Consider the following 15,880-nt stretch of genomic DNA (forward strand, 5'->3'; position numbering starts at 1 on the left):
CTCTATTTTGGGTCTCCATTCTACCTGCTTGCAGAAAACATTCTCTTAGTCATTTCCAGGTGAACTCAGTCTCCTCACCCCACCTCTTCTCCTGCTTCCACCACTGATCTAAATTTGGGGAGTTCCTTAGCACCGTAGCATAGATGGGGTGAGTGGGGAGGGCTGCTCAATGAGAGTCCTCTCCTCCTGATAAATCGTCCTGGGTCCCCGCCTCTGTGGATCATATGCGCTCTCATTTCTATCCTGCTGCTGCTGTCCCCAGAATTCAACAGTAAGAGCAATGTGCCAGCTTTCCAAGCCACACCCCATGGCCTTGGCTCCCCCAGTGTATTTGAGTTCTGTCCCTTCCTTATCCCCTGGACTTGGCTGTCCGGGAGTGAGAATGACCCCTAAACCTGTGTCTAACATCTTGTCTAGTCCTCCACTAGCTGCTCCCCTGCTAGCGTAGGGTGCTGAGGCTGGGTGGGGGTGGGGAGTTCTGCTTGTTTATACCTCCTTTCAACCTCACCTGAGACCCAGAGGCTGTGGCTTCGGAACTTAAAAGCCTGAAATTTGGTATCTTTGTTCTCTGACTAGAAAGTAGAGTAGTCGCAGGGCCAAAGAGCGCGAACTATCCTCCCACAGCGTCATCTGAGACCATCAGGGGAGCTGCTCTTTTCTTCCTTTTCACAGAGGCTGAGCCACCCAGACATTCCGTGTCAGGGCCTGAGGACCAGGGAAGTGGCTGTACCAGGCACAGGGAGGGAGCTGAGAGCATCTTATCTTAGATCTGCTGAGTCCCCACACCCAACACACACTCCCGGTTCACTCACCTCCCCCAGACAGCTGGGAAATGACACCTCTGGTGACACAGCCAGTCCCAAGCTTCTGCTGGGAGGGGGTGGGGTGCAACTCCGGGGAGGTTGTCATACCCCGAGGCCCTGGGAAGCGTGGGTCGGGAAGGGGAGAAGCAAGCTACTGTTTGTCTCAGGAATGCAGTGAGCAACCTACCCCCGCTTTGGGCTGAAGAGGAAAAAAAAAAACACTAAAATAGTTGCTTAAGTTTACTGCTATGCTTACTGCTCACCGCTTCTGCTTCTGTAAACTGGCCTGCTAATGGCTGCTCACCACCTCTGCTTCTGTGAACCAGCCTATTGTGTCAGCCAAACTGCTTAGGTGGGAAAGTCACTAGGACCGGGAAGCCCGCACTCTGGAGGCAAGGCCTCTGAGCCCACACAGGTGCTAAATAAACCCTGTTGCTCTGCATCTCCAAGTGTTGTTTGTCTTTTTCCTGTTGCCGTGGTTTCTATAACATTTTCTGGTGCATTGGCTGGGAAACAACAACCGAGCTGGTCCCTTGTACCACCCTTGTCAGGGAACCAGAGGAATCACTGGCCCAGTGACAGACAGGTGCCCTCACACTGCAGATGGTGACTGCAGACATGAAATTAAAAGACGCTTACTCCTTGGAAGAAAAACTATGACCAACCTAGACAGCATATTAAAAAGCAGAGACATTACTTTGCCAACAAAGGTCCATCTAGTCAAAGCTATGGTTTTTCCAGTAGTCATGTATGGATGTGAGAATTGGACCATAAAGAAAGCTGTGCAAAAAATTGATGCTTTTGAATTGTGGTGTTGGAGACTTTTGAGGGGGTCCTTTGGACAGCAAGAAGATCAGACCAGTCAATCCTAAAAGAAATCAGTTCTGAATATTCATTGGAAGGAATGATGCTGAAGCTGAAGCTCCAATACTTTGGCCACCTGATTCAAAGAACTGACTCACTGGAAAAGACCCTAATGCTGGGAAAGATTAAAGGCAGGAGGAGAAGGGGATGACAGAAGATAAGATGGCTGGATGGCATCACCAACTTGATGGACATGAGTTTGAGCAAACTCCGGGAGTTGGTGATGGACAGGGAAGCCTGGTGTGCTGCAGTCCATGGGGTCGCAAAGAATCAGACATGACTGAGTGACTAAACTGACCCTCACCCAGGCTGCATCGGCCATGGCTCACGCCACTTCCCGCACAGACTTAGGAGAGCAGAGTGGGTTCCAGAACAGGACGTCAGACGGGCGAGTGCCCCGGGGACATCTGCCTGAGTCAAGCCCTCCATATGGCGGAAGAGGAGCCTGATCACCTCCCAGTGAAGGGAGGGTCACTCAGAATAAGATTTGTTCCCTTGGGTGGTCTGTTAATCCTGGTGTGCAGTGGATGTGTGCTTGTGTTGAATGAGAGCCCATGCTCCACCGTCTTTGGTGGAGCCTGGGTGAGTTTCAACCTGTGATTCTGCGGTGACCTCATACGGCTTAGGGCAGCACCAGTTTCTGGGGGATCTAAACCCTCCCTGTGAGGCTGGTCCAAGTCAGGGGCTTATACTGACCTGCTGCTAAGAGGAGCCTAGATCTCCACGAGGGGAGCGGCCAGGCGGACAAAAGTGAGTGTTTCCCTTTGTTCATTGTGGGGCACCGCCACAGGGTGGGAACTCTCACGTAATGGGCAGTTCAACCTCAAAACCTACTGTTTTAGAATGCATGATTAAAAATGTTAACAAAGGATTCTCTGGAGAATATGGTGTGAAACTAACCCCTGGAAAGCTGCACACTCATTGTACCCTAGAGTGGCCCTCCTTTGGTGTCGGATGGCCAACTGTCCAACACTGTGCCCACTGTCCAAGCAATATATAGAGTTGTGACCTAAGACCCTGGCCACTCAGACCAATTTCCATATATTGACCAATGGTTAGAAATCGCCCAGCTAAGGCCTCCCTGAGTTTGGTTCTGCATGACAAGTCAGGGGCAATGTAAGGTTCTTGTGGCTCAATCAGAAAAAAGGCTTCATGCCAGAAAAAGGAACTGCCTATCCTCCAGGGCGAGGCTGAAGACATGCCTCCAATGCCCCCACCTTACGTCCCTACAGCTCCCCTGCCTGGAGCAGCTGATCCACATTTAGCAAGACAGTTCATCATCTTCGGTTTCACCTCCTCCTCCTGATGCTCCTGAAGCCCCGATGACCAGCCACCCCAGGGCCAGTGAGCAAACATCTCTGGTCGGCTCAAGGGGCAGCTGCCCCAACACTTCAAATGCCTCTAAGAGAGACCCAGAGACTGCAGCATATTGCCCCGGATGGGACTCTACAAGAGAGGGGAACTGTCTTCTACCACCAACCGTTTTCCACGACTGATCTTCTCAACTGGAAGCATCATCATACCCTCCTCATACTCTGAAAAACCTCAGGTGCCGATGCATTTCCTACAGTCCATTTTCCAGACTCACTGCCCCACCTGGGTGGACTGTCAGCAGCTTCTCCTCACCCTGTTCAACACTGAGGAGCACCAACAAGTCGTGACAGGGGCTCTGGAATGGCTCCAGGTCAATGCCCCAGGGGGTCAATTAGAGGTGGAGAACTGGGTATGGGAGGCCTTCCCAGAAGAAGAGCCCCATTGAGACCCCAACACCAAGGGAGGGAGAAAATCAGCTGGAAGGTATTGACAGGCCCTCCTACAGGGAGTAAGTGCCAGGGCTAAGAAGCCTACCAACACAGCCAAGATCACTGAGGTGCTGCAAAAAACCAGATGAAAGCCCAGCTGACTTCTACAAGAGGTGTGTGAGGCCTTCACCCCTTTTGATCCTGAAGCCCCTGAGAACCAATGGATGATAAATGTGGCCTTTGTGGGACAGGCCCAATCAGACATCTGGAAGAAATTACAGAAGTTAGAAGGGTTTACAGGAAAAAACGCCACAGAACTGCTAGAAATAGCTAACAAAGTTTGTTGATCATGACCAAACAGCATGGCAAGGAGCAGAAAAGAGGATGAAGCAAAAAGCTGCACTCTTGGCAGCTGCCCTGTCAAAGCCTACACCCCGGCGGGCCCACCTCATAAGTCAAGAGGCCCAGACCTGAGAAAAAGGAACTCCCTCAGCCACGATCAATGCACCTATTGCAACGAGAAGGGACATTGGAAAGATGAGTGCCCCAGCTGCCCCGAGAAGAAAACCAGAGCAGCAGGCCTGCCAAGTCAATATCAACCCGAGCCACTCAGTGCTAATCTGATCAGGCTAGCTGGAGCAGAATCCGACTAGAGAGGACCAGGCTGTCTCCAACTGGGCCCCTGAGAACCTACGGTCAGAATTAAGTAGGGGGGCCATCCAGTGGACTTTATGGTGGGTGCCCACACTGAACATTCAGTGATCACTCAACAAGTAGCCCCCTTCTTGGGAAAGGAAACCACTATCATTGGGGCCACAGGCGCTCAGACCCACAGGCCCTTCTGTGGTTCTCGACGATGCCAATTAGGGGGCCATGAGGTAGTACTGGAATTCCTCTACCTACCTGACTGCCCTGTCCCCTTGATGGGAAGAGACCTGCTTGCCAAGATGGGGGCCCAAATTTCCTTCTCTGCCAAAGGGTCAGCTCAGCTAAAATTAACAGGACCACCCTCGTCTTTGATTATGACTCTTGCAGTATGGAGAGAAGAAGAACGGCGCCTGTATTCCTCCCCTCCAGAAGAGAGGACCATTCCTCCTGAATTAGAGACTGAATACCCACTAGTTTGGGCCGAGGAGAACCCCCAGGCCTAGCAAACATCACACCCCTATCCTGACTGATCTCAAACTGGGAGCTCAGCCTGGAAAACTGTGACAGTACTTGACTCCCTGAGAGGCCCAAGTGGGAACCCAGGCTCATTTAGACAGACTACTCCAACACGGACTCCTGATAAAATGCCAGCCACCCTGGAACACCCCATTGCTGCCTGTAGGAAAGCCGGGGACACACGACTACCATCTGATTAAGGACCTAAGGGTTGCAAAATAGGCAACACTTACTCTGCACCTGCCAGTGCCTAATCTGTACACCCTACTAGGACTGATCCCCTCCACAGCCGAATGGTTTACCTGCTTGGACTTAAAAGATGCCTTCTTCCGCCTCTGGGTCACACCTGTCAGCCAACCACTATTTGCCTTTGAATGGGAAAACCCACATACAGGAAACAAGGAACAGCTCACTTGGATAAGTCTTCCTCAGGGCTTTAAGAATTCCCCTACTCTCTTCAGTGGAGACTTGGCCGCCGACTTGGCTAAATTTCCTGGACAAGAGTTAAACTGTGCCCTGCTGCAATATATCAATGACCTTCTGCTGGCCAGCACAACACAGGCTTAATGCCTAGAAGGAACAAAGGCCCTCCTCTCCCTGTTAATGGAAGCTGGGTACCGGGTATCAAAGAAAAAGGCATAAATCTGTAAAAGACAAGTCAAATATCTCGGTTTTAGCATCATGCAGGGCCAGCGGATGCTGAGAACTGAAAGGAAGCAAGCAATTTGCCCCATCCCTACCCTACCACTTGCCAGGAGGTCCGTGAGTTCCTGGGAGTGGCAAGGTTCTGAAGGATATGGATCCCCGGATTTTCAGACTTTGCCAGACCCCTATATGAAGCTCTAAAGGGAGAAGAAAAGCCCCCCCTTGAGTGGGGACCAAGCCAGGAGGCAGCGTTTCAAACAGTTAAGGCAAAACTTTCCGAGGCCCCAGCCCTAGGACTTCCCGATGTAACCAGAGAGTTCAACATCTTTGTTCATGAAAAGAACAGAATGGACTTGGGAGTCCTAACCCAAGAATTCGGACCTTGGTAAAAGCCGGTGGCCTACCTGTCTAAACAAACTGACTCATTCACGGCCAGATGGCCACCCTGCCTCTGAGCACTACCTGCCAATACCTTACTGGTGAGGGAAGCTGACAAGTTAACGCTGGGGCAACACCTCAGTGTTAAGGTCCCACACTCAGTTGTAACCCTGTCAGATAACAGAGGCCATCATTGGCTCACACATGCACAGATCACTCAGTATCAAGGATTACTGTGTAAAAGTTCGCCAGTAAAACTGGAAGTTGTACAAACTCTAAACCCAGCTACCTTCCTACCAGATAAAGCAGGGTCCTCGGACCATAGCTGCTTAGAAATACTAGATGAAGTATTTTCTAGCAGACCAGACTTGACTGATAAACCACTCCAAAACCCAGATGTGCTCCTATATACTGATGGTAGCAGCTGCATGGAGACTGGGAAAAGGATGGCCAGGTATGCCATGGTGTCTGACTCTGAAGTGGTGGAGGTAGAGGCGCTTCCTCAAGGATGGTCAGAGCAGAGAGTGGAGTTGTGGGCATTAATCAGGGCACTGAAACTCAGCCAAGACCGGCAAGTCAACATTTATACAGACTCACAGTATGCTTTCGCTACTCTACATTTTCACAGAACCTTATAAAAGGAAAGAGGACTCCTTACTGCAGAAGGAAAGGGGATCAAGAACCAAGATGAAATCTTGAAGCTCCTGGAGGTAATATGGGGACTAAAGGGAGAAGCAGTTGTCCACTGCAAAGGTCACCAGAAGAGGGGGCATCCAGTGGCTAAAGGGAATGCCATGCTGATGCAGTCACCAAGCAGGCTGCCTGAGGGCAGCCGCCAGACAAACCAAAAGTCCTGTTAGCCCCGGAAATATCAGTTGCCCCCAGGTACTCTCCCAAAGAGGAGAAATGGATAAAAACGGAAGGGGGAACCAAGGCCAAGACGGGATGGTGGATCACACAAGGCCACCAAGTCTATATTCCAGGGCAGCTACCCTACAAGCTGGTCCAACAACAACATGAACTGACGCATATGGGCAAGACTGCCTTAGAAACCTTGCTAGGCGGGTACTATCTCATCGCTTGCCTCCACCACACTCTGCTCTTCTGTCTCCCACAATCTGTAACCTGTTTACAATACAAAGCTCACCAGGGGCCTAGTAGGCCGGCAGGGACCTAACATTGCGGACTATCCCCATTTGAGGATTTGGAAGTGGACTTCACTGAAATCACGCTGAGTCGAGGATTCAGATACCTTTTAGTTTTTATCTGCACCTTTTCGGGATGGGTGGAGGCCTTTCCTAACTGAACTGAAAAAGGAAGAGAAGTAACCAAGGCACTCCTGAGAGACATTGTCCCCAGATATGGAATGCTTCTGACCATAGGGTTGGACAATGAACCAGCATTTGTAGCCAAGACAGTACAACAGGTGGCAAGGGCTTTGAAGACCTGGTGGAAATTGCAGACTGTTTACTGGCCCCAGAGTTCAGGGAAAGTAGAACGCATGAACTGAACCCTCAAACAAGCCCTAGCCAAACTATGTCAGATGAGCTTACCTTGAGTAAACATGTTAGCTGTGGCCCTCTTGAGGGTGAGATGCTCAACCCAGGCAGGGCTAGGAGTCTCACCATTTGAAATCCTGTATGGACTATGGCCCCTGCTAGTTAGCTTAAGGGGAGATGCCAGAGAACTGCAGGACTACATAAGCAGCTGCAAGGGTTAGGACACACCATCTCTCAAATATGTAAGTGAGTAACTGGCAGAATACCCATATCCTTAGGCATAACAGTACATCTCCACCAATCAGGGGACCAAGTATGGGTAAACGACTGGAGAAAAGAGCCTTTATTTTTTTTTTTTTTAGTTTTAGGAATTTATTTATTTTTTTTTTTTTTTGAGTTTTAGGAATTTATTTATTTATTTTTTTTTTGAGTTTTAGGAATTTATTTTTTTATTTTATTTTATTTTTTTTTTTTTGAGTTTTAGGAATTTATTTTTTTTTTTTTTTTTGAGTTTTAGGAATTTGAAAAGAGCCTTTAAAACCCATGTGGAGACCCCGGGGAGCTGACCCCATGCCACCTCATCTGGATGGGCGGCCCTCTGCCCTGGGACTGGGCTCCCAGGACCTCGTGCCTTCACTCCTGGCCCGGCCCACTCAGGACCCGCTGCTGCCCGCTCTTCCCGTGGCCTCTACCTCCGGACCAGCCTCTGCCCCGGCCAGCCTCCTCAGCTCCCCAGCAGTCGGCCTCTCCCAGGGGGTTGGGGCCTAGAGAGACGCGGTGTAAATAAAGTGCTTCATTTATAAAAAAAACAAAACAAAAAACCCATGTGGAGAGGGTCCTATTCTGTAATCTTAAGCACCCTTATTGTTCTCAAGGTGGCAGAAATAGATGCTTGGATCCATCACTCCAGAATCAAACCTGCAGGCCCAACTAATAGCCGAGGGAAGTGGGAAGCAGCCCTCAATCCGGAGGAACCCCTGCACGTGACCTTGCGAAGAAGGAAACAATGATCCCAAAGCCCTGCTCTGGCCACACTGGAAACTGGTCAAAGTTATGGCTGAAGCTTGAGGAACCGGCAAGACTGGGGAACAACAGATGTACTGATTATTAATTGGACTGGGATTCCTCCTACTTATTTGAAATAGGACTCTACTCTGTGTCTCCCCTTGAGTGGACTATCATTCAAAAACTCTCCTTCTGCTTTGCCTACCTCTTCATAGCTTTTATTTTTTGGAGTCTCCTCCTACTGTGATCAGCTTAAATATGAAAACAGCATATTTTTGCCTTATAGTTCTGTTAATTTGTAAAATCCCCTCCTCATCTGAGAGTCAGGATGACTGTTCTGAATGTATGGAATCTTTCTACAATGAGGAGAAACGGGTCCAATGATTTACTTACTATACATACCAACAGGCCACATGTTAATAGTTCAGCCTGTCCATGCACTAGGGAAGGGAAACATTACTGGAAGGGAATAATTAAAGCCCTCAGTGTGAAAGGCCTAATGTGCTATGGCATCCCAAGACAGATGGCCTGCTGGACTCGACAGACTCATTTTGGGATGTCAGATGGGGGCAGGAAACAGGACCAGGCTAGGAGGGAAGGAGTTAAAAAGGTGGTTCAATGGAAAGGCCTTAACAGACATAGCTAAAAATATCAGAAAGACTGCCCATATCCCAGTTCAGAACTGGAAGGGATGGGACATAAAGGGCCTCTTCGGAGGATGGTTCTCTTGGCTAGGAGAAATTAAGACAATAATCAGGGTAGTCATGGTCATGCTCGCTGGATGCGAGCTTATTCCTTGTCTCATGCCACTCCTAGTCAGCACTGTAAAAAGTTTCATAGAGACAGGTGTTGAAAGAAAGACGACCACTACATATAAGAGGATACCAGCAGTGAGCAGATGATGATACTCTCTGAGGCTGCAGATGCACCCTGAGTATCAAGAGGGAGGAATGAAGAAGAAAAAAAAAAAAAAGAAACTAAAATAGTTGCTTAAATTTACTGCCATGCTCACTGCTCACCGCTTCTGCTTTGGTAAACTGGCCTGCTTACTGCTGCTCACCACCTCTGCTTCTATGAACCGGCCTGCTTACTGTGTCAGCCAAACTGCTTAGGCGGGAAAGTCAGTAGGACCCAAAAGCCCGCGCCATATAAAAGACACCCAGAACGAAGCCCCCAGGTGCTCAGCCTCTGGAGGCGACTCCACTGTGCCTGCACCAGTGCTGAATAAACCCTGCTGTTCTGCATCTCCGAGTTTTGCTTGTCTCTTTCTGTCGCCACGGTTTCTATAACAGGGCCACTGGGCCTCATTCTTCACTCTTAAGGCTTGTCTTGTCACAACCCACCGGACAGGCAGCTCATTTACACCCATCCTCTCCTTCCTGAGGGGCCACTCCTGCTGGAAAGAGCACGGTGGGTGGGTGGGAGCTGCCCAGCCGGTTTAGAGGACCTAAACAGAGACCAGGTGTGGAACAGGCTGTGGATAATTCCCTACCATGTCTTACATCCAGCCATTTAACAAATATAGGTATAGACTAGACACACCTAATATATTTTGGGTCTACAGGTAGGACAGGAGCTGTTTATGTCACACCCATAAGGCTAATCCTTAGGTAAAGTAGTACCAAGTCCCTGGGTACCACAGGTGCCGCCCTTGCCCACTTACTCTCCTTCCCGCTAAAGAAAAGCTGAAAAACAAAAACAAAATAAAATGCGTAAGTCTTGTCCTTTAGCCCTGTGCCTGGGATCAGAGGTTGAGCTCTCTTCCAGCTGCCAGGGTAGCTACTCAACTCTGGGTCAGAGCTAGGTTTCAGCCAGTCTGCAGCCACCACATGAAGCGGCCCCACAGGGCAGCCTCCTGCCCTCCTCCCGGGTTCCCAAGCTTGCCCTACCTCAGTCAGGCCTTGCCTGCCAAGGAACCCTGGTCTGAACCTCAGTTGCGAGGAGGGGGTGCTATCACGGTTCCCAGACTTCCTTCTGGATATCCACTCGCAAGGCAGAGGGTTGAGGAGCAATTCCCACCACTCCCAGGATCCCAGCTATTCAACTACCTCCAACTTGCACTTGCCCCTTCTGATTTCCCACCCCCCTGCCCCTTCCAAATGCTCAAGGCTGCTCAACCCGCACTGGGATGTGGGGGCAGGCTGGGACCTGGGGCTGCGTGGGGTGCGGACAGGTTGAGAGCTTTCACCGAGGAGGAGGATGTGTTTGGGGCTGAAGGGCGCCTTAAGGGCCAGGCGGGCGTAGGCGGGGGGCAGGGGAGCGGCGAGGACGACGGGGAGGGCTGGGGTCAGACTCGGTGGGCTCGTGGTGGATATAGGGAGCCCACCCACCAGGCTCAGGGTTCGCAGGCCGCGAGAGAGAGGCTGGGGCCCTGCGGCGCCGGACCCGCCACCTGGCAGGCAGCGATCCCCGCCCTCGGCGCCCCGCCCCCGCGGCCGACTAGTGGCCCGCCGCGCCCCGCCCCCGCCCGCAGTGCCCGGATGTGGGTGACGTGCGGCCGCCATCTTCCCGTCCCGGGCAGCCAGCGCCAGTCGGAGCCAGCTCGCGCCGCCGCCGCCGCCGCCGCCATCACTGCCGCTGCCAAGTCCTCCGCCCGCTGCCCCCGCCATGTGAGTCGGCGCTCGCACCTGCACCGGGTGGCCGGCGCTGGCCGCCGCCCTTAGGCCCGGGCCTGGGGAGGGCCCGGGGTTCGACTCGCGTCCCCCACGCGCCCCGCGTCCCGAGACCAGGCCGGCGCCCGTGACTGCGCGCGGGCATCAGGAGAGCCCCGCGGTCCGGGCTGGCCGCGCGGAGCCTGGCCGCGGGAGGGAGCGGACCCCCCGTCTGTCCGCTCCGCGTCTGTCATCGCTGCCGGGTCCACCCCGGACCGTGTCCTGTGAGGTCGCCCTCATTTGACAGGCGGGGAAACTGAGGCCCGAGGGGGAGGGGGCCTCCCTCAAGGTCACGCAGCAGCTCGCCCGCGGGGCCGGACGGAGGCCAGGGCTCGCATCGTGTGGCTTTCTTCCCGGCAAGAAGGAAGGGAGGGACGGATGGAGGGACAGGCGGATGGGCGGAGCCCTGGCTGCGGGGCCAAGGGCTGCAGGCCTTGGTTCTTAATCCGTCCCTGCCCCTCAGGTCGGCTACCGCTGCCACCGCCCCCCCTGCCGCCCCGGCTGGGGAGGGAGGCCCTCCTGCGCCCCCTCCAAACCTCACTAGTAACAGGAGACTGCAGCAGACCCAGGCCCAGGTGGATGAGGTGAGTGGGGTTAGTGGTGTCCGAAACAGTGGGAAGGACCTTGAGGGTTGACAAACCGGTACGGGGGTCCATCTTGGGTTGGGGGGTGATGGCAGTTCATGTTTGGGTACGAAAATATACCATGGCCCGTCCTTGTCAGCATGCAAGCACGGGAGGGCCCGTGGGGATGTTGGTCTGGGCTAACCTGGGGTGTTTCACCCTGGGTGGGTACTCTGGTGAACGGCAGGCTGCTTGAGGCTCGGTAAATAGAGGGTGCTGCTGTGACATACGAGCGGTCTGGCTACCACATGCCCCTGCTGTGTGCTCCTTGCATATCTCTGGTGTGCTAGGCATGTTCTGTATATGTCCTTGGCATGTTAACCATGCCACATGGGGGTGCCTGTTCCCTGTGTGAGCTCATGGTGGGTGGAGGAGTGCCCTTTGAGATGGGCCTTGGCACACACCCCCCTGCCTTGTGGGCCTTCCCCCAGGTGGTGGACATCATGAGGGTGAATGTAGACAAGGTCTTGGAGCGGGACCAGAAGCTGTCGGAGCTGGACGACCGTGCCGACGCCCTCCAGGCGGGGGCCTCCCAGTTTGAAACCAGTGCAGCCAAGCTCAAGCGCAAATACTGGTGGAAAAACCTCAAGGTAAGGGTGGAGGCAGGCGGGAGGACAGGGAAGAGGAGGGGTGGGTGAATGGGAGTATCCTGGTCTGTCTCACTGAGCCTCCTTCTCACCCCCAGATGATGATCATCCTGGGAGTGATTTGCGCCATCATCCTTATTATCATCATCGGTGAGTACGGTGGGAGTGGCTAGGGCCCTTTCTTGGAGAGGGTTCCCCTGCGGTTTCTGGGTTTTGAAGGTCATTAACCTAGATTTTAGTATTCAGCAAAAAGCATATATGGTTGCCAATAGCAGTTCTGATTCATCTAGAGCCCCAAACCTTGAAGTTGTTTAGCTTGCACTTTGCCTGCTTCTGGGCAATTTCTGTTAAGATTTTCAGAAACAGGAAAGCTGGTGGATCCCCAAGGCTCCCTTGAGGCCCTGTTGGGCCTAAGAGCATAATAGACTGGGAACCTGGAATTGGGGAGTGGGAGAGCCGCAGAGACCAAGGGGCTTGAGAAACGGCTGGGAAGCAAACCACCCCACTGTTTGAGAGCTGTGGTCTCAGAGGATTAGGGGTCTGTGGCTCCAAGGCCATACGATGGAGTTGAGAAGACCTTGGAACCCATCTGTGTAGCCTCCTTGCTTTACAGATGAAGAACCTGAGGCCAAGAGGGGAAGGGATGTCACCTAGCTGGGAGGTGGGGAAGGTGGGAGCAGGGCCGGGCTGACACACTGCTTTCTCTCTTTCTCTTCCTCCCTTCTCCCTCTTCTTCCTTCTCTTTCCCTCTCCACAGTTTACTTCAGCTCTTAAACCCCTGAGGAGCCTGCCCTGCCCAGAGAAGGGCCTCTCTCCCCAATCCCCAGCCGCTCCTCCACCTCTCAGCCATATCTTCCAGCCCCACCTCCCCCGGATCCATGTGTGTGTGTCGTGTGTGTGCCCCCTTGTAAATAGCCAGCTGTTATTTATACATATATAATATTATATATATTTGGTCTGTTTGTAGTTTTATTACTAGAAGATTTTTTCCAGTTGTCCTTAACACCCCTTCCTGAGGTTCCCATCACCTCCTTTTTTCCTCTTTTCCTCCTTCCCTTTCCCTCTCTTCCTGACCAACCCCAAGTCCCCTTCATTTGCATCTGCTATGCAATAGTTCCTCTTCCTCTCCTTCCCTTGGATTTAGCTGCTCCTTCCTCCCACCCTGGTCTTCCCCATACCTCCACCCCCACCCCCCCTACAAAAAAGACAAAAAGCAACTGTCCAGGCTTCCCTAGGTGCATTTTCTTTGCATCATTGGGAGGCTCTGAGACTGGTCCCTCTTGGTCCTAAGAATCCCATGGTCTTCTGGGAGCTTCCAGCATGTTAATTAGCATCCATTTGCCTACTGACATCCCTTTTGGTTTTCTTTCCCTCCTATCACTTTTCTGTTCAGTCTTTCAACCTGTGTTTCTTTTTTACTGAGGATTTAGTCCCTGTTGGTCCTTGTATCACACATTCATTTGCATGACTACTTGCAGATGGTGGGGAGCCTGGGCTTTTGGGGAGCCAGGCTGTTCTGGCCCCCAGAATCACCCCCTCCAGCCCCTCTAGTCCAGTTTGCCTCCCCATCCTGATTTTCTAAACCTCTTGTCCTTCCTTTCCCTCCCCCCAGCTGGTGTGTAAGTGTATTGGAGTTCAGTGTGTTATGATGGACCAATAATTCTGCCACTTGGAGTCTCTCCCCACATTCCTGCTCCCCAGTTTTCATGTGGGGCACTCAGTTGACATTCCCATGGGGTCTCCCTCCCTCCTGTCTGCCTGGTCTGCCTCCTCCTCCTCCCACCAGGAGAGTTGGGGGTTGGCCACAATCCGATCTGTTTTGGGAGAGGTGGCTACAGTGTGTGGGGGGGTCATCACTGCCTTGGGGAGGATGGGGCAGGGCATCATCCCCCCAAATCCTGCCTGAAATCTCTGGCCCCACCCCTGCTGGGGGGTGGATTGAAAACCCTCCCTCACATGGGGGGGGGTGTTACCCCATCACTGCCCAGCTCCTCTGACTGCCCCCCTGAATTTAGGGCGGGGGTACTAGTCACTGCCAATATGCGTATGGGACTTGCTGGAAGATGGGGATTCTTGCCCCTCTCCAGGGTGGTCAAGCCCAGAGAGAGCTGTCTCCCCCCTTAGGTGAAGTGATAAAGGAACGGTCTGATAACCTTTTTAAATGGCACAATTTTAGGGGTCTAAGGGTGAATTCCCTTAACCTGCCACTGGAGGGGACCCCCAAACTCTTTCTTCTCCCCACACTTGAGGTTTTTGTGTGGAGGGGGAGCAGGGAGATCTAAGCTGTGGTGTGAAAGGGTAGGGAGAGATGCTGGGGGTGGGGGTGCTGTGTTCTAGACCCCCCCATATTATCCCAGTATCCCCTGCCCCCCTTCCCTCACCCCATGCCCCCAATTCTGTGGCGCATCCAGATTGTGAAAATGTACAATAAATGTGTAATGAGTAACCAGGTGGTGGTCTAAGATCTTTTCTTAACCAGTGGGAAGCATATTGGATCTGCAGGTATAACTGTAATGTTGAGATGATACATCTGGAAGAGACAGCTTTGCCGAGGGACCTGACCTTGGGCAGGGCAGGGCAAAGGCAAAGTATGATTCTCAAAGTGGCCACGAGGGGGCACAAGGAGTTGGTAATGGAAAATGTTCCTGATCCCAGTGTCAGCATGGTGAACCCTGACACTGGAAACCTGGAAGCATGGCTTCCTAGCTTTCCCTGCTCTCCCATCCCTGAGGGCATACTCCATTGTTTACTGGATTCCTTTCTACTCCTTGAAATCTCAGATGCTTTCAGTCTCTCCCGTGGTCATTTATTCCTAGGCCTGAAGTAGATGGGCAACCATGAAATTTCTCTCTCTCATTCTGACTAGCACAGTGCCAGCATCCAGAAGGAATTAAATACTGAACAAAGCCGCTCAGGGAGACCCAGGCAAGTGTGTTTCGGAGCTGACCAGATGGCCTGCCACCCCTGCACTCTTGTGGCTAGACGGCCTGCTGCTCTTGTGCTCTGTTGTGGGATTGGTGACCCTAGACACTATACTGAACTCCTTTAACTTCCAGCTCGGTAACACTCATGGTGTGGCACCCTAGCGTCCCTGCCCACAGGCACTTTAATAGTACGTGGAGAGTGCTCGGTAAGTTCTGGAGGGCCCACTTTTCTGGGCTGCAGCATGAGGATTCAACAGCACAGGAAACCTAGTGTTTCCCACACTTCTGGACTCTTAAGAACTACCAGGAACGCATTTTAAAATAGATTTTCAAGCTCCTTCCCCGGAGATTGATTCAGCAGTTGTAAAGGAGCCAGGTGATTCTTGCAATTAGGTATACAGTCATAATAATGTTCACTTGTTGAGGGCTATTTTTGAGACAGTGCTCAGGGCCTATTCGCCCTTTATCTACTGAGTAATTTACAGGTTTAGGATTACCGCAGGCCTTAGGACCCACCTTCTTTATCAGGGACCTGATACAAGGGTACCAAATCTTGACCCCATTAGAAACTAGCGTTAATCCGGACTGATTATGTAACTTCTCTGGCTCTGTCTCATTTATGAGGTAGTAGGAAGTTAAGTCAGCTGCCTTCTCCCGAGTTTGTAAGCAGTGCACCTCCTGGCCTACAAAAAACGTGGAAGGTGGCTATCGTCATCATGACAGGGTACTGAGACCTGAAGACGGCTTCACCCTAAGGCTCCCACCTTTCAGCTTCAAGGAGCTTCAGAAACCCAGGTCCAAAGTCCCAGCGCGGGGGCGCTCTTGTCACGCGCCTGACGGCTCACAAAGTGCCCCTACCAGAGCCGCCACCGGTCACGTCTGCGCATGCGCAGACTCTACAGGCTTTGGGCAGAGTGTCGTCAAGGAAAATCCCCGGCTTCTAGGTAAACAAGTTGCCGCGTGAGATGGCCCGCACGTGTCCTCTACAGCTCCGA

The 15,880-nt window shown here is 52.3% G+C and overlaps 1 protein-coding gene across 1 annotated transcript; it reads left to right on the forward strand.

Moving 5' to 3' along the window:
- The first annotated feature begins 10,560 nt into the window (after nucleotides 1-10,560).
- Nucleotides 10,561-14,411, forward strand: VAMP2 (vesicle associated membrane protein 2). The gene is made up of 5 exons (XM_043474820.1): nucleotides 10,561-10,709; nucleotides 11,215-11,335; nucleotides 11,806-11,964; nucleotides 12,060-12,111; nucleotides 12,719-14,411. Coding segments are annotated over exons 1-5 (351 nt in total). The 5' UTR covers nucleotides 10,561-10,707; the 3' UTR covers nucleotides 12,736-14,411.
- The last annotated feature ends 1,469 nt before the right edge of the window (nucleotides 14,412-15,880 follow it).

Source organism: Cervus canadensis, chromosome 1, assembly GCF_019320065.1.
Source record: "Cervus canadensis isolate Bull #8, Minnesota chromosome 1, ASM1932006v1, whole genome shotgun sequence".
Classification (NCBI taxonomy): Eukaryota; Metazoa; Chordata; class Mammalia; order Artiodactyla; family Cervidae; genus Cervus; species Cervus canadensis.